We start from the raw sequence: 17681 nt of genomic DNA, 5'->3' as shown, positions 1-17681 counted from the left end.
GAGAAGCCTACTTTAAAACACTAAACTATCCCCTAGGCACCCCACTCCCAAAATGAAATAAAACTGCCACTTGTATTTATTTGGCTAATGGTGTGGCCAACTTTATTAATGAAACATACCCTATGGTATAAGATTTTTATTGTAAAGTTCACTTGTAGGGCAGAATTAAATTACCTAAGAAAACATCTACATTCCAAATGCTTGAAAAAAATACCTAGCAGAATAGCTTTGCGATCCAGGGACCTGCCACTGTGACACAGCTTAACCTAGAGGGAGAGAGGATTCCTAGCAGGGTCAGGATTTTCCTAACTCTATTACAATTCCCTTCTTAACTAATCCTTGATGTGTCATCCTATACAGTTCCACAAAGAAGATTAAGATTTTTGCCCTCAAGGAGCTAAAAATTTAGTGGGAGAGAACTTTATTCTGTTGGAGCACAGGGCATGTAGGACACCACGCACAAGGAAACAGATGTACTTAACATATTTTAAAAATCGTACTTAAAAACCTATTTTTGAAAGCCCATCTTGAGTCATATTTATGTTGGGAAAGTGGAGTTGGATTTCAAATACATCACAGTGTGTGTGTGAAGGTTAAGGGACACAAAGAGAATTCCATTTATCAACGATCAGCATCATTTGTAATACACCTTTGTGTATTAATAAACCTCATTAGATTGGTCATCGCCAACACGTACACGCAAACCAAGGGGTCATTCTACCCATTCTCCCATCGTAAGAAAAAGACATTTCCCGGTACGATTCAGCAGAAAGTATTCTTGCCACCACCAGGAAGCACAAAGAGACATTTAGAATATGGACCGTTCTACAGGAAGCCCAGGCCAGGTTCGTCAACCAGTCAGTGGCAGAGGGAAAATTTTAAAAGTGAAGGAAACACCTAGATTAAAAGAAACCTGAGGGTATTACAACAAAATGAAATTGATCCTATTTGGACCCCATTTCAAGCAAATAAATTATTGGAAATCATCAAAGAAGTTTGCTTGTAGGCTGGATATTAGAAGCTATCAAATAATTATTTTTACCGAGTGATTAAAGGCATTACGGTTACCAAAAAAATGCCCATTATTTAAAGACATGTGTTCACTTTACACACTGAAGTACATAAAGGCGAAGGCATGCTGTCTGGGATTTGCTTTAACATACTCCAGCAAAGGAGGAATAGATTAAAATGTGGCTGTAAATTGACAGCTCTTATACCTCCATGTTAAGTATATGGAGGATCTTTGCACTATTATCTCTATTTCTAAGTTTTTCAAATTTTTACTAGCAAAAAAGAAGGCAGAGTCACCCCAAAAGCTTCTTTTTTGAGGATGGCACTGCCTATGTGACCTTGGACAGGGCCTTAGCACCTCCTCACGTCTGAAAGACGAGCATATGCCAGCCTCCCACCTTCGCCGCTGAAATCTAAACTGAGCTGCACGTGCAGCAGTGGGACTGAGTAAGAATCCACCGTATTTTTCCCTAGGTTAGAGCGGATAAGCTGCAGTGTCCGAGTTACAGCCCTTATTTAGATACATCCTTTTCTCAGAGTACTGATGCCTGAGGGGAAAAGAGGAGACAATGCAGGCTCCGGTAGAGTTTGGTTTAGTGCTGGTGGTGTTTTGTTTATACCGTCTCGCTAGTGTTTTATAGATTTCATCTACTCCTCTTTTTAATCTAGTCTCCTATCACTTTATGCCTTTGTCTTTCTATAACATGTCCTTCTAAAGTCTACAGTAATGAAAGATGGGAATCAATCCCATCAAGCTTTCTCCCACACGGTAAAATGCCAAACATTCCCATCTTAAACAGGTGCATAGGGGCGGGGAGAGGGGGCAGCGTTAAAAACAAAACTGACTGGGCCATTGGGTTATCCCCTCTCGCACTGGTCCCCCTTTCTTCTTTCTCAAGTGGCTTCTTCTCCACTTTCCCCCACACGAGACATGCCAAAGGGTTAAACGTATAAAAGGCACATTTTTTTCAGACTGATACTCCTTTGAGACAGGAAGAAAAAACATTATCAAATCATACAGGTCACACAAGATCCTGGAACAGAACCTTAACCATTAAGTCTTGGTGTACCAAGTAAAGTGGCAAACAGAAGTAATCATTCTGTTAATTCAAGCTAAAAGCCCACTTTCACCTGTAACACCCAACTAATGAGGTAAAAGTGCTTTCTTGGCCTGAATCATACACTTCAATTTTTATATAAAAACAGTCTTAGTCTAATTCTCCATTGACAAACCTTTACTGCCAACAGGAAAGAATTGGAAGCAAGAAGAAAAGCAACGTATGATGTTTTAATCATCTACATAGAATGAACACCAAAATAGAGCAGAGGCAGAATACACAAGCATTGCCTTAGATACGACTAATGAGCAGATCATTCTGAAAACTGTGAAACAAACAAACAAAAAGAATTCACGTAGGAAATGGAGGGAAAACACAGTATATGCACTCACCAAAAAGCATTTTGGTTGAAAAATAACTACGTGTAAGTTTAGAAAAATAAGTGCACCACCCATACTTATGCTAGCAAGACTTACAAAAATTGTAAGTGCCATATTGGCGGACTGTGTGGAAACATAAACACGGCATTTTACGATGGCATGCTGTTTCTGGAGATTAATCTGGCAGTGTACAAGTCACTAAAGATGATCATACTCTCAAGATGAACATGGCATTTTGGGGAAAACAATCCAGTGAAAATAGTAAGATAAAACCACCACCACTTTGGAGGAAACAAATGTACTTGTGCTGTATTTTACCAAAAAACATGGCAAATCCTTCACAGGTCTGACTCGAGGAGGTTACTGCATTTGGGATACATAATATGTATTAAAAGGACTAATGAAATCACCAAGTTTGCACAATACCAATTTGAGAGGGGCCACGGAGTTTACCAATAGTTGGTGAGAGTGAATTTTGCTATTTTTCTATTTCTATTTAAGCTGGTCTTGATTTGGGTATCTGTCATTTGTGAGACGGTAGCAGAGTTGTATAGACATTTGGGGGTAATAAGACTAATTGCTCAACCTCAAATTCCTACCAAGTTTTGGGTAACTTGGCCTTCATACCTCTGATTCATCATCCTCACCATCAGCCGCTCAGAGAAAAATGGGAGAGTTATGTGAGGAGCCTAATGATTTCTCTTCATGAACTGGTGCCACCAGCAACTGGGCAGCTCCTGGCAGTATACGGGAATGCCACTTTGGAGCCAACCAACTTTTACCCCTTTACCCTCAGGAGGCACGGGCAGTGCGAGGTTCCACCACACTAGAGAATGTTCCCTTGGTTTCGCATACGATGCTTCAAGGCATGAGAGAAATGGTACCGTATGTGCCGGAAGATGGTGAGAAAGCCCCCGGTCAGGAGAGAGAAGTGGGAGCCCCACTGCGGGAGCTTCTTGGAGAGCTAAATTTGGGCCTTCCAACCTACCACTAAGGATAAGAGTGGATCACGGTCTGTGTTTCTGGGACCCAGGCTTGGGCATATGGAGTTAAAGAGAGCCAAACGAAAAGCAGGTGCCCTGGGCCCTCGCGTCAACAGCCCTACAATACACCCCGTTCTGGTTTCTTGTCACCAAATAAACCGATTCTTGGGCTTCTACAGTGCTTTCTCGTTTAGGTCCATATTTACCTTCTCTACCCTTGTTGAAAAACTTCAGATACAGATCTGTAAATAAAAGGCTTAGGAATGAACTTGGCTACTGGAGCTATAGAAAACAAGATCAATAAAGCCAATAGCATAGGTTTAGTGGCCACAGAACCTCCAAGAAGAGAAAGGAAAAGGAAGAAAAAGGCCCAACACTTTCACAAGTGAATTTTTCTCATTTTACTCGACATCTAAAAAGGTAAGGCACCTTAATTATCTGAATCTTTACAGTAAGTTTAAATTACATTTTATGAGCTATTCTGAAATCTGCCCTGTTTAATAATCTGTAACGTCAAGAAAACATTTTAAAGTGTCTCTCACAATTAAACCCATCCACAACCTTGTATAAATCAAAATTTTGCTACCATATCAAAATGTTACACTGGGGCTGTATAACATTGCCCACATCCTCATTACATGCAACACTAATTACTACCAGCAGATTCAGAATTTTCTGCACATTAGAGGCTTTTAGAGGAGCTATAAAAAATTTCAGGCACCATTAATTTAAATTTGTATTGAAATTTCCTTTTGACAGATGGCCAAAAATTACTTATTATTTAGAGCACCAGAGCTGCCTGTTTGCACATTAGAAGAGGAAAGGGAAAAATTAAAAGCAAGAAGGAAATTTATGTCACGTTCATTACCTGTTAAATGTTAAGGAGCATTATCCTGCATGAATAAATTATTTCATACAAGCCTGACTCCAGCTGCAGGCAACTGGCACGCTCCGGCTGATAAAAAACCATCTCGAGTCACACAGCAGACAATCATAAAAAGCCCCTCTTAACCAGGAGCCACTTAAGGGAGGATGAGGACGATCAATGGAACAAGCAACTAACTTTCCCTGAGCATCACAGAACACATTGCCGAAAATCAGCAAACTTGTTTCACCTTGCAAAGCCACAGCACAACCCCAAAGCTGACACAACTTCCAATTTGAGAACGGTAACCGACAAGAAACATCTATTTATAGCTACCATTCCATAATAAATCAAGGAAAATCATCCACTTCTATTTGCTTTTTGTTTTCCCCCTGGCTGCTGGCTATATAGACACTCACTCCCAGACTCATCCTGAATGATTATAGATGATTTCAAAATACACCCTACTCTGGCACAAGGGAATATAAAATGTAATTGACGCAAAAGTGTGCACTGGAGTATAAATATTTTCATAGTCTTCTGAGAGTGGGGCAGGACAGGAGCTTTTGTTTAGTTCACTGGCCTGCCTGAAGGTATGTATTTATCATAAGAAGGCAGGGAGTGTTTATATGCCTGGCCTCAGAGTAACTAGACAGGCTTTCCAAGGGCTGCTATCAGCTAATGCTGGTGGATGCATTTACTCACTACTTCTAAGTACACGTGTGTGGAACACTTACCACACTCAGATTAAAACTGCTCTTTTAAAAAATCCACATACTGATATGCATATTCTACAACAAAATACACAACTGTAAAAGCGTAAGTAAATAATTCAGTGTGTGCAGTTTCAATTGTAAATGTTGACATTTCTATGGGTGTGCAGATGCCCTTTCAAATTACAAAGACTCTTGAAGGGTAAAATAGATACACTTAATTTTTATTTTCCATTATGTAAGGGTTTTGGAAAAAAGGACAAGGAGTCAAGAGGCGTTCAAAGGGAGAGCACATGTGGTTTCAGGGGAAGATTTTAGTCTTCATAAACATAACTTCATTAAAAACTACAAGAGACAGAGCTGCTTATAATCCACAACAATCAACTGTTGCAAAATATAAGGAAAAGAACTGACAGCATCTGTGCATTGGCCGATGCTTGAGAACTATGCTTTCCTTCTAATCTGTACAAAATACAGTACATATTACATATATAATTATGCGTAACACACGGGCATATTTACACCGTGGCTGGCTCAAAAGTGATCGAACAATTTTCATATTTTCCTCATGTCCTGCCGTGGTGGCCTGTTTTTCTTGTTTGCTTACTATATAAATTCAGGCATCCTGAGTACATCCCATTCTGGGGTTACACAACCACATCCAAATTATTAGGCCCCCAATACTTTTCCTCTTTCCCTACAACTTGTCTATAAAGAGATATAGAGGCAGATAAGAGAGATGCAAAACTTAAGGAGAATACCTTATTATACCAGGAAACAAGATGTTATTAATGGGGTCATGCCTTTTAGATCTAAACAAAATTTTTTAAGTTTATTTATTTATTTTGAGAGAGAAAGAGAAAGAGAAAGAGAAAGAGAAAGAGAAAGAGAAAGAGAAAGAGAAAGAGAAAGAGAAAGAGGGAGAGAGAGAGAATCCCAAGCAGGCTCCACGCTCAGAGCAGAGTCCAAACGGGGCTCGATCCCACAACCCTGGGATCGTGACATGAGCCAAAATTAAGAATTGGACGCTTAACCGACTGAGCTACTTCCGGCGCCCCGAAGAAAAACGCTTTAAAACAAATGTTTTGTTAAGGAGTTTTGTAGGATGGAATTGTTTTCTAAAATGAGACTAAGGTACATTTCTTATAAATCAATTTATTTACTCTTCATTATTATTTATCTTACAGCCAAAGCCTAAGTGAAAAGAAGTAGTTATTCTTCATCACACAGCAAGACGTAATAAAATGAGCACTGCAAGCCAGATCTTCTGTAGGACAATCTCGGTCTATAAATCAGATTGTGACGGAAAAGTAAGACTGAGATTTTCAAAAACCTCCCACACACAACTGAAAACAGTCAAAAAATGCAGCTGACCACTATTTGGTAAAGCCCACCAAATCATTCTGTACATTTTGAAGACTCCATTTCTAGATTTATTCAAATCATTCAGAGACCTAGTAAGCCATTCCTTAATCTGTGGGTTTGAGTCCTACCTTGATGGAGTCTCTGTCTACAGGCAAAACGGCAGCAACACAGGTGGTGGGAAGAAGGGAAAAGAAAAGTACCAGTTAGTTTACATAAGATTATCCATTTATCAAACTTGATCTCTGCTAAATAATAAATGGCACAGATGGCAACTTTGCACTCAAGTTCATTATTAATGCCATTCGACCAGATCCACACGCAAAGTGCCAATCTACCTTTGACACAATTTCAGAGGCCAAAGCTGGATACTCAGATTATTTATACTCCTTATTGACTTGTCCACTTATAAAGATGTTTATAGTCACGCTTCAGCTCTGCATCACAGCATTTAGGTAACTGGATGACAATATTACAGTGTTTCCAACATCAGAGATGGGAAATTTATGTTTAGGCGATAAAAATCATTTACCCAAGATTGTAATTCATGGTAATGACACTGAAAGAGGAGTAGATATGAAGTTTTAATTACAACCACACCCTTCTAACGAATGAACCACCCTTGTGCTAACTAAATTCCCACAAAGGAATGCTGGGAGAAATCTCCTCGTTTGCTTTTCTGCCACTGACTAATAAAAATTATCGGTAAGCACCATACAAACAGACGGTCACATCAAAATATCTCATATACTTTAACGGAGGGAAGAAACCAATCTAGAAGGAGCACAACTGTCCTTTAAATCAATTATTTGCATAAACAATTGTGCTGTTCTTCTAGGAAGAGATGAGTTCATTTCATGCTTCCAGACAGCCTGTGTGAGAGAGGTAGTTAAATCAACAGATTTAATTTGGGCTGCACTTTCTCAAGTACTAAGACTACTAAAATTGTTTTCTCACCTGCAAGATTTTTATCGCACCAGATAGGCTGATCTGATTTATAAATAATAATTGGCTCTGTTAAATTATCAAGTAGTTTCTATCAGTAAGTCTTTTCCCAAAACAGAGGAGGTCAAAATGAGCTATTAATGCCACTCACTATTTCAAACATGGAGCACTGTGGGATTTCATTACTGATCTAGACTTGGGGAACATAGGAGGTAGCACGGGGTCAAACGCAATAACCAGGAAACAGGAGCCCTTGCCTTTGGGGACTGCATTAACTCTTGCTAACCGCTAGGGTATCATTTGGAAAAAGACTGCTTCCAATCATTAATTTCCCTTCCAGCAGAAATCCTGTGTCGAGTCAGTCACTGGTAAAGTTAAATCCAGAGCCAGAATGCACAACGGTATCCAGAACCCACCCTCAGTGGCAGGCAGGTAACAGCAGATTGACATCTTGAGGGAATCACTCACCTCTTTGGTGATCATTGTCATGGTGCTTCTTCTCATCTTTAATTGGAAGGTGGGACTGGCCTCCCAGGGCACTGGAGAGGGCCAGGAGGCCAGCGCTGCTCCCAATGGGAGGAATGGCAGGGGGCTGAAGGCCGGAAGGGTGTGGGGTCAGAGGCACCGGCAGACCATGTCCATGTGACAAATGCTGGGCCTGGAGTTGTTGCTGCTGTGAGAAATGAGACACAGATATTGAACTTGTTCCCCACCTCCACGTCCCCCCACCCCCCGCCAAAAGAAAAGAGGTGCAAACAGATCATGGAAAACCCAGCACCCATGAAGGAAAGGTTCCTCTTTTGTATACCTATTTTTTAGAAGGGGAGGGAGGGAGATGTATAATGGAGAAATGCCCTTAGATGTGGGGATTTTGCACTTCACTATGAAGAACTTAATTCTCACTGAAATTAGCTAAGTAACTTTTAATAGCCGAAAGTCAGATTTCTTCAAAATGTTCATATTTTGTTCTCCAAAACATAAGGCCTTGCTATCATACATTTCTAATCAAAACATATACGTGACTAACTGTTAGAGCAGTTATGGCGAACCAAAAAAAAAGCTGAAAATTGAGAAAATTAGCGTTAAACAGTTCTCCCAGAACCGCTGCACAGCATGCAGCAAGAGTTAATTTGAAAGAGAAAACCTGAATTAACAACCCAGAAAAGGAAACTGGTTGCAGCCACCGTTTTAAGCCCTTTAAGTGTCCTCAGCGGTACTTGAGCAAATTACTAAAGAAAATCTAATGTAGCAAGGCCTGGGTCCTCCTGTAGGCTTGCTCAATAATGCTGAAATAATTGGGCACTCTGTGCACGTTTAGTGATGCTCGAATGGAAAGCTAGAGGCCTGCCCTTATACTCTTCTCTAGCGGCCGCCTCTGTGTTGTGACAGGTTTATCTGAGGGGGACTGTGATGCATGCACCAGTAACTGTGCTGACAAGAGTTTAAAGTCATTTTTACCAGCACACTGGCAACACATGGAGAAAGCCCTCGAGAGGCTGGAATGGGAGTGCTTGACCTCAGCAGAGGCCACATCAAGCTCAGCTACAGGAACTGCTCTGGGCAGGCCTTGCTGCCTCCCAGGAGTGGGCAGGAGGAGGGGGAGGTGACAGGAGGGCGTGAAGTTAAACATGTCCCTCAACAGGAACCCCCTTCCACTGGAGACCCTGCTTAACAGTGCTGGAGGAGAACAAGCGCTGAGAAATTCTCAGACTGACTTCTGTAGTGATTACATTTTAATTAATGCCTCTAAATAAATCACTTGTCAGGTCTATCCTATGACAGCCAAAGAGGCTTCTATAATCTTTCCAAGTAGGACTGCACAAAATAGCTTTTAAAAAAATATGTGGGGCGGTGTATGCTGCTGCCCTTCGCTGGCAAAAAGGATCCTGAAATGCTTTTTTTAAAATGTGTATGTAGGGGCGCCTGGGTGGCTCAGTCAGGAAGGCATCCGACTCCGGCTCAGGTCATGATCTCGCAGTTCACGAGTTCGAGCCTCGTGTCGGGCTCTGTGCTGACAGCTCGGAGCCTGGAGCCTGCTTCGGATTCTGTGTCTCCCTCTCTCTGCCCCTGCCCCTCCTCTGCTTGTGCTCTGCCTCTGTCTCTCTCTCAAATAAATAGATACTAAAAAATTAAAATTACGTATATTTATATGTAAAAAAATATTTCAATGAAAAAAGTATTTTTTTCTCCTCCCCAAGTGACTTTTATTTCCTTCCTCATCCCCTCTACGTGTCTTCCTGTGTCTGACTATAAAAGTCAAAGTATAGCACTAATTAGCTCTTTTCTCCAATTGACCCACAACTATTTTCTGGCTACATGCAGTTAAGATACAATCAATAAAGTAATGACACTTTCAAAGCAAGTTTATGTGTATAAAACAGAAAAGCTGGAGCAGCATTCCAGACTTTCCACCAACTCACACCCACCCTGTGGTCTTGCAAAGCACGGACTGTCTGGACAGTTCAAAGTAATGTATTTTTTCATGTGAGTAGCCAAAATCATGTTCATGACTCTTTATGTACTGTCACTTAGTTGTGACCAAAAAAGTATGAGCACACGATCATATGTTCTAGATGTGCACGAAATAATGTCTATGATGAAAACAAGGCCTTTAGGTAAATATATGGCAAATTTATTTCAAAACCTCATTCCACTGAAATAACCACACAATGCTCCAATTCCCTTTCTCCTCTAAATCGCCTAATACTTCGTGGGTATGGGTCGGGCGTGTAGCCACTTTCTACCTCAGATCAGAGTTCAACTGGCAAGCATTTATTAAGAGCCTGCAAATGTGTCTCTCTTCTCACCTTCCCTCGACTCTAAACTCTGGGAGTCTACATCTGACTCAAACCCTAGCTCACTGCAGGCACCCAGACTCAGAATATCTGGGCAACTTCAAAATATATATGTCTATTTCATTAGACAAAAAAAAAAAAAAAAAAAAAAAAAAAAAAAAAAGCAAAAGCAAAGAAAAAAAGCCCTCAGTCAAAAACAAACCTTCAAAGGTGCAGGTGTTTCACTGTTATTTTTTTTCTTGCAGGACAAAATAGAAACACTATCATCCTCATGTTTCCAGTCAACCAGGAACTTTTCAAAGGCAGAAAACACAGCCCTAGAGGCTGGTGCACAATATGCACTCACTATTCTACCTCAAAGCAGCTCTGATACCACCTGATCCTCCCTCCTCCATGTCCACCTGTGAGGAAGGAGGGGCCCTTTTCCCTTCCAAGGCTGAGACCCTTCCCCACCTCCCCAGGCCATCAGGTTGTGGTCGGCCCCTCTTCCCTTCCATTGCTGTCGATTCTCCAGCTCCCTCCCCTACTCCTGCTCTGGTGGTTCTCTCACCCATCTTGTCCTTCTGCTAGCAAGCCGGGTACCAGCAACCCTAGCATTTGGTTTAAGATGAACTGCCCGGTGAACGCTAAAAGAACCCGAGGTAGCGCTTTTTCAGGAGGGAAAAAAAAACACTCTATTTTAATCACTTTTTGTGGCCTCCATTGCCCCTAACACAGGGCCCTGCACATAACTGGCATTTGATAAATGTTTGTTAAATTTAATTAAAATAACCTTCTTTTGCCCTCTTCAGCTGCTGGCCTGTATAGATATATCCTTGATTTTGCACAGCCAAACTTTTCTAAAAACTAGTGTAAATTTGCTCTCTCCTTCTCAGCAACCCCCTCCTGTACACACATACACACACGCCCTCTTCCTCCTTAACCCCTATAATTTGGATTCCAGGCCCACCCTTCTCATACAACTGACCACCTAGATAGCAATTATTTCAGGATTTTACAATTTTCTTTCTCTCTGACACACATGCAGCCACAGACCGCACACCCTCCTTGCCGAAACCTTCCTTTACCTGCTTCAGGAATACTGTAATGACCCCACGGCCTCTCTTCACCTCTCTCAATGCTCAGCCGTTAGATTTCCTTTTCAGCTTTTTCTTTTCCTGCTCACTAAAGAGAACAGTCCACAACTGTCTGCTCCTCTCCCATACTCTAGTAGCCCAGGTCTAACTTCTTGCCAGACAACTCTACCTGACAGCCCAATATTCCTGGAAAATAAAAATGTTCAACACAAACGCCCTAGGTAACTTCCGCTGGCTCAAGTTCATCAACCACCATCGATTTGTTTTTCTTCTGTGCTCCTATATCCATTATCACCAAATCCTATCAATTCTCAAATAATTCCTTAAATTTCTACCACCACCATGCCCGGCAGACCCTTATCATACTTTGATGACAGCAAGCCTCCATTAGCTCACTTGAATTCATCCTGCATCACCACTGGCATGTTCTTCCCCTCAATTCCTGTCATCTCCCATCTCTTAAAACCACCTCACCCTGATTTCACCAAGTTGTAGTCAGTCACCCATCCCAGCTCACCTCCTGTTTCACCTGTTCTGCAAGGGCCTCTCAAATGTTCCGTGTCTACTATCTCACAAGGCTCCCTGCATCATTCACTGCGTGGGCTGCCTCGTAAAGGTACTGTCATTCACCTTTTTATGGCTAAGAAGACCTTGGGCTTGCCAGTGAGACTGAGAAGTTCTGCAGAGAAGAGACCAACCTCAAGCCTCTGTACCCCTGGCACCTAAACTCACCCCTGTTGAGTCATAGGACCATACATTTAAAGCTTTGGATAATTAGATTTCCACTACATACGAAAAGAGTTCCTACATACCTTTGACCTGGCTTCCATTAAAGTTGATAACTTACATAAACCACAGAAATGATCAAAACTAAAAACTTAACGCAGTAGTACTGCGTTACTATTAAGTAATTACCATGGTACTCCTGTTACTATCACGGACTTGGTTCAGATTGCTCTGGTTTTCCCACTAAATGCCATTGTTGTGTCCTAGGATGTCACATTGCACTGAGAAGTTGTGACTTTTCACATGTCAGCATACCAAAATTACAAAGCCCTTTCAAATATCCTAAGAATGGCAACATTCAAATTACAGTCACGTTGTTGACTAGAATATGCCTGGAGAGTAGGAGAGAAAAAAAAAGAATGAGAAGGGGCTACCATGAACCCATTTCACAAGTCATCCACTATCCACACAAAATATCAAACAAAAAAGCACACTCAGTAGGGTACCCTGTAGAAAGGTGTGATTTTAAGCAAGTGTTTAAAATACAAAATTTTAAGTCAAAAAGGAGATTAAATAAGTCACCCAAAGATATACGACAAAAATGTAAAACATATGCAGAAATAATACAGTACGCTTGAAAATGTTTGCATCGATGAACAGACCACTTTCTGTATTAAGCGGTCACGTTTAGGCTTCTTTCTCAGTTCACACTTAGAAATTACCCTACAAGGAAGTGGAGTGGCAGTGCACACTGACACGAGTCAATAAAACAAACATACAAGACACCGTCTTCTTTAAATAAAAGCACTGAGTCACCAACCAACCAACGGAACCACACCCTTTCCTCGATTAAAAATAAAATGGCTTCAATCTGTCAAATTTCAAATAACATTCAAGAATTCAATACAAAAAAGAATCTCTTGTCAAGTCTTCTCATCAACAGAGGAAAACTCAAAGCAGGTTCCCAGGAAGAGGCCGCAGGTTTCACTGGATATTATTCCAGATCTGAGAGTTGCATAACCTAATGGCCTGCCCTACAACCTGAGCAAAGCTTGCTGATGGGGAATCCATGGCGTCCTCTGTCCTCTGATCTCTGCCCCATCCGTGCTAATTACAGAGCAATTAACCTGCAAAGGTTTACTACTTTATCCTACAGTCATGCTAAGAAACGTAAAACTTCCTTATTAAAGACAGAATGAAAAGAAATGTATGTAGAGTACATAGTTCAACACTGACCTGTCGCTAAAATAATTTAAGATAAATCACCATTCTAATTACAAACAAAAGTTGAAAAATAATGACTTGTAAGATAAAAAACAGTCAAAAATCAAAGAGAAGGGCATAGACTATAGTACCAATTAAACATTAAAAGAAAATATACTCTGTGTAACCATTAACTGAGAAAAAGGTACTGAGAAAGATACATACCTTGGAAAAATTCCTCTCACAGAGCTCTCTAGACTGTTACTATCTTTACGTTGCTTATTTAAAAGGGGGGTGGGGGTGGCGGAGAGGAAAAAAACAAACCCAAAACACTCTTATCTCAACCACAATACAAAATAAAAATCCTCCCCCCCTTCCCTTGATGGGCCATTGAAGAGAATCAACGTTAAAATGGAGTGAACTTTAAACTTAGACAAGTAAGCATTCCATTAAGATAATTAATTTAATTTTGAAAAATAGCCAGTAATTACTTCTGAAAATATACAGCAATGAGGTGGTAGACACAGCCTCAATTCCGTTAATAGCTTTTTACTGGAGTTTCTGTAACAAAGAATTATTTCCCTGCAGTTTCAAGTTTGGAACGAAGGGTAGAAAGGGACTTGCGAGGGAATCAAGTTCACAGGAAATGTCTTTTGAAATGTTGTCCTACTGCAAAAAAGGAGTTATTTTAATCAAATGACACCAGCTGCGGGAGCACCAGGGCCCGACAGGCCAGTGACCAAGTAGGAGCAGGTAAGTCAGAGCCTCCGTGCAACACAGATCCCTGGCAATCCTGGACAGCTCCAACTGGACACCAGACAGTTTTCTTATCCACCACCCCAGCGGCAATGAGCGTACTTAGTGCCATATCTTCATTTCTTTAAAAAAAGAAAAAAAAAAGTGCCTGGCGAGCCCACTATAGAGCGTTAAGAAAGCTACCTAAATTAATGGGGAGTGACAACTGGGACAATGAGCCAACTAGGAGGTTTTGTTCGGCTGGCGAAACTTGAGGCACGTAAAGCATTATAAAGAATAATAATTGTAATAGATTATAACACATCTTAAAAAACAAGTTTCCAGGAGTGGGGTCCTCGGCACCCAAAGAAAACAGGTGGGGCTGGGGGTCATTCTGGGGCCCAGGACTAGGGAACGGCTTCCAAATTGACAACATCCTTCCTCCGGCTGGCCAAGGTGTGTGCAACGGAGCGGGTGTGACTTGAGCCAACCAGGAGCCACTGTGCTGACAGAGAAGCAACAGGGGACCCAGTGACCTTAAGAGAAGCCTGGGAAGGGGAGGCAGCAGACTGAAATGGAGCGAGTCCAGGGAGGGGCCCAAGACTGGGCTGGTGTCTACATTCTGTGAACTGTGAAGACGCCCTTCTGTGAGGACACTGCCTTGGGGGCTGGGCTGAGTCTGGGAAAAGAGATCTGGAATGGCACTCAGGGATGTACCACAACGAGGAGGCATCAGAGCCACCCAGCTGGGATCACTGCCATCTATGGAGGCAAGGGCCAGCCACTTAACATTTCTGAGCCTTAGTTTCTTCACGTAAAAAGTGGGAACAGTTTTAAAATCTATCCCCTGAGGGTGCTGGGAGAATTCTATGAGGTCACGCACATAAAACCTTTAGCACAGTGCTTGGCAAGTAATAAACACTCAATAAATGGTGACTGCTATCACTGGAAAAAGGTATCCAGAAGTGTACACACACACACACACACACACACACACACACACGGTGGGGTGGGGGGATTCTTTTTTACAGAATATTAACTTACAAGGAGAAAGAATTTAAAATTTACCATTTTGCCGCTCCAAATGTGTTAACAGCATCAACAGAGGCTAAAGCCAATGGGTAAAAAATTGTTGGGGGGCCCAGTGATTCAAGTGTCAAGTATCAGCCCACAGATTACTGAGCTTCCCCAATAAAGTGATACAACTGTAAATATACAAGAGCACCTAGGTAGTATTTTTACGAAAAATACTTAACCTGAATCTAAACATGAGGAAACTATCAGACAAATCCAGATTAGGAGACATGCCATTAAGACTGGTCTAGAATCTTCCAAAATGTCAAAGTCACAAAGTAAATGGTTCAGGGACTGCTGTACCTTAGAGAAGATGGTAACAAAGACAGCTGTGAGTATTGAGCCATAGACTGGGGGGAAACTGCTAGGAAGAAAATGTGCTACCACATTTTGTGATGACTGAGAATTAGGAATACAAACAATACACTAGATATATACAGACGTGTGAACTGTATCGCCCTTCTATAGGAAAATATCCTTGTTCATACAAGATGCACGCTGACGTATCACAAGGCAAACCGCCCTTGTGACTTTCGGCACACACAAAAAGGCAAAATGTTAACTACCGAGTCTACGCGATGAGTATACGCTGTTGACTCAACTATTCTTTCCACTTCCCTGTAGTTGTTGGGAGGCGACAGTAAGATGTGCCCTTCTGGCCAAAAGATGGGGAGTTCTTGCTTCCAACAAGTATCTTTAGCAAAAGCTTGTAAGTGAATACGTGGAAAGAAACAAGAATAAAAAGAACAAAAGAAAGAACTTTTCAACCGGAGTTTATCTGTAACTGACTCCAACAACTTAAAACATGAATGAGACTTACTGCAGTGGAAAGAACCTGCATTGAGAGCAACCCAAGGAAGATTATCACTGTGAGGAGGCTGTTTCTCACGGTCCCTGGGCTGGTCTTTAAGGGGAAGACATGTAACAAGCAAAGCAAGTAATCTTGTGACTCCTGTGCCAAGGACTCTATTGGATTACCTTGTAGTTTCATTCACAGAGTGATAACGGCAAGAAAAGCAGGGGAAAAATCCCCCAAATCCGATTTATTATGTTAAATTTCCCATCTGAGATCCTGTCAGAATTTTTTCTGAATTGGTCCAAAGTTTACCAGGAAAGGTAATTCTAAGCAAATTAATAAGAGAAATATAATTTCCTGGAGACTTCTTTAAGCTTTTGAAAGAATTTTTTTTAGAGATTTTTTAATGTATTATCTCAATGAAACCAATGATTCTATTTTGTGTTTTAGTCATTAAAGTCACCAAGCTAGGGTGTCTTGCTCAGAGAAGTTTTCTTTAGTTATTTCAGAGTCCTTTTAAAAAGTCAAGCTGTGTTTAAAAAGCGATACGCATTAGGTTCTTCAAATAATCATGCAACTGACCTTCAAAAGTAGAATGAATCGCAGAAGATACCGAGATGTGCTGCTCTCCAAGATCTTGACCAAAGTTCCTATGTGTGCTATTTACATGTGTACACACGTGTATGTGCAGGGAATATACACATAAACAAAAGAAAATTTTAACAAACAATATCAAATAGTATGTGTAGCTCACTGTAATATTTTCTGTTCTCTTCTACTTCTTAATAGAAAATGTTGACTATGGTTCACTGAATTGATTTCACTGCACACTCAGTCTGACTCACAATTCGAAAAACACTGAACCAGTTTCTGTGATATGTGTGATATTGTGATTATAATAAGAATTATATATTTGGTCTCTGTCCACTATTTCTGGCACAGAGAATCCTTGAGAGATTTCCTAAGCAAGGAGACTGGAGCCAAGGTGTCTTTTGTTACGTTAATGAGGTGACTTTGGGAAACCACCTAAAGATGGATAGGGGTGGCTGCTAGGAGAACCAACCATGTGATCAGAAGATTAGAACTTTCAGCCTCACTCTCTGACCCCAAGGGAGAGGAGGGGGCTAGAGATGGAGTCACATCACCAGGGGCCAATGGTCTAATCAATCAGATTACAGAGACCAAGCCTCTGTAAAAAGTCAAAAGGATAGGGGTAGGGAAACTTCCCAGTTGATGAACACATGGAGAGTTGGAGAGAATGTGCACTAGGAGAGGGCATGGAACCTCCACACGCTTTCCTCATACTTCATCTTATGAATCTCTTCTATCTTTCTGTCCCTGAGTTATATCCTTTTATAATGCATATGGGTAATCTGGTTAGGTAAAATGTTTCTCTGAGTTCTGTGAGCTGCTGCAACAAATGAACAGAACCCAAGAAGGGAACTATCAGAAACACAGGTGACAACCTGGAGAGGGCAGTGGTGGAGGGAAGATGTCTTACGGGGCTGCGGCGGGAAGCTATGTCCTGGTAGACAGTGTCAGAAATGAGTTGGACTGCTGGAGAATCGCTTGGTGGAGTGGGAATCCTCCCACCCCACGGAATGGGGTATAGAATTTTATAGGCCAACACCCACACATGTGAGGCCCAAGGTAAGTGTCAGTAGACTTTAGTGACCAAGGAAGAAAATGAAGTCTGGTGGGGAAGCCCAGTGAGCAAGGGAGAAGTAGGATAGAATGTAAATATGGGAATCAGATCATGGACAGAAAGGACTTCAGACTTTCACGTAAAAATAAGGAGAACTTGAGGCTGTGATGAGTTTTTTTTTGGTTTTGTTTTGTCTTTCACATTGAACTTTTAGTTTTCCTTAATGAGCATAAGCTGGCTTGTAATCATTTGGTGGCTGCATGTGCTGGCCAGTACCTTCTCTCAGTTTCTGGGCTTGGCTTTCCATTTTAAGA

The 17681-nt window shown here is 41.3% G+C and overlaps 1 protein-coding gene across 12 annotated transcripts in view; it reads right to left on the bottom strand.

Moving 5' to 3' along the window:
* TLE4 (TLE family member 4, transcriptional corepressor) overlaps positions 1-17681 on the bottom strand; it is a 141026-nt gene that overhangs the window by 63402 nt on the left and 59943 nt on the right. For 6 of the 12 annotated variants that reach the window (XM_042964050.1, XM_042964057.1, XM_042964054.1 and 3 more), the window contains 2 exons: positions 7786-7990; positions 6504-6520 (listed from right to left, as the gene is read on the bottom strand). In XM_042964050.1, the coding sequence (XP_042819984.1) occupies positions 6504-6520; positions 7786-7990 (222 nt within the window). The remainder of the gene's footprint in view (positions 1-6503; positions 6521-7785; positions 7991-17681) is intronic. The other 6 variants (XM_042964051.1, XM_042964058.1, XM_042964055.1 and 3 more) reach the window with 1 other exon arrangement.

The sequence above is a fragment of the Panthera tigris genome, chromosome D4, assembly GCF_018350195.1.
Source record: "Panthera tigris isolate Pti1 chromosome D4, P.tigris_Pti1_mat1.1, whole genome shotgun sequence".
NCBI classification, from domain to species: Eukaryota; Metazoa; Chordata; class Mammalia; order Carnivora; family Felidae; genus Panthera; species Panthera tigris.
This window is presented reverse-complemented; position numbering and strand designations above follow the sequence as displayed.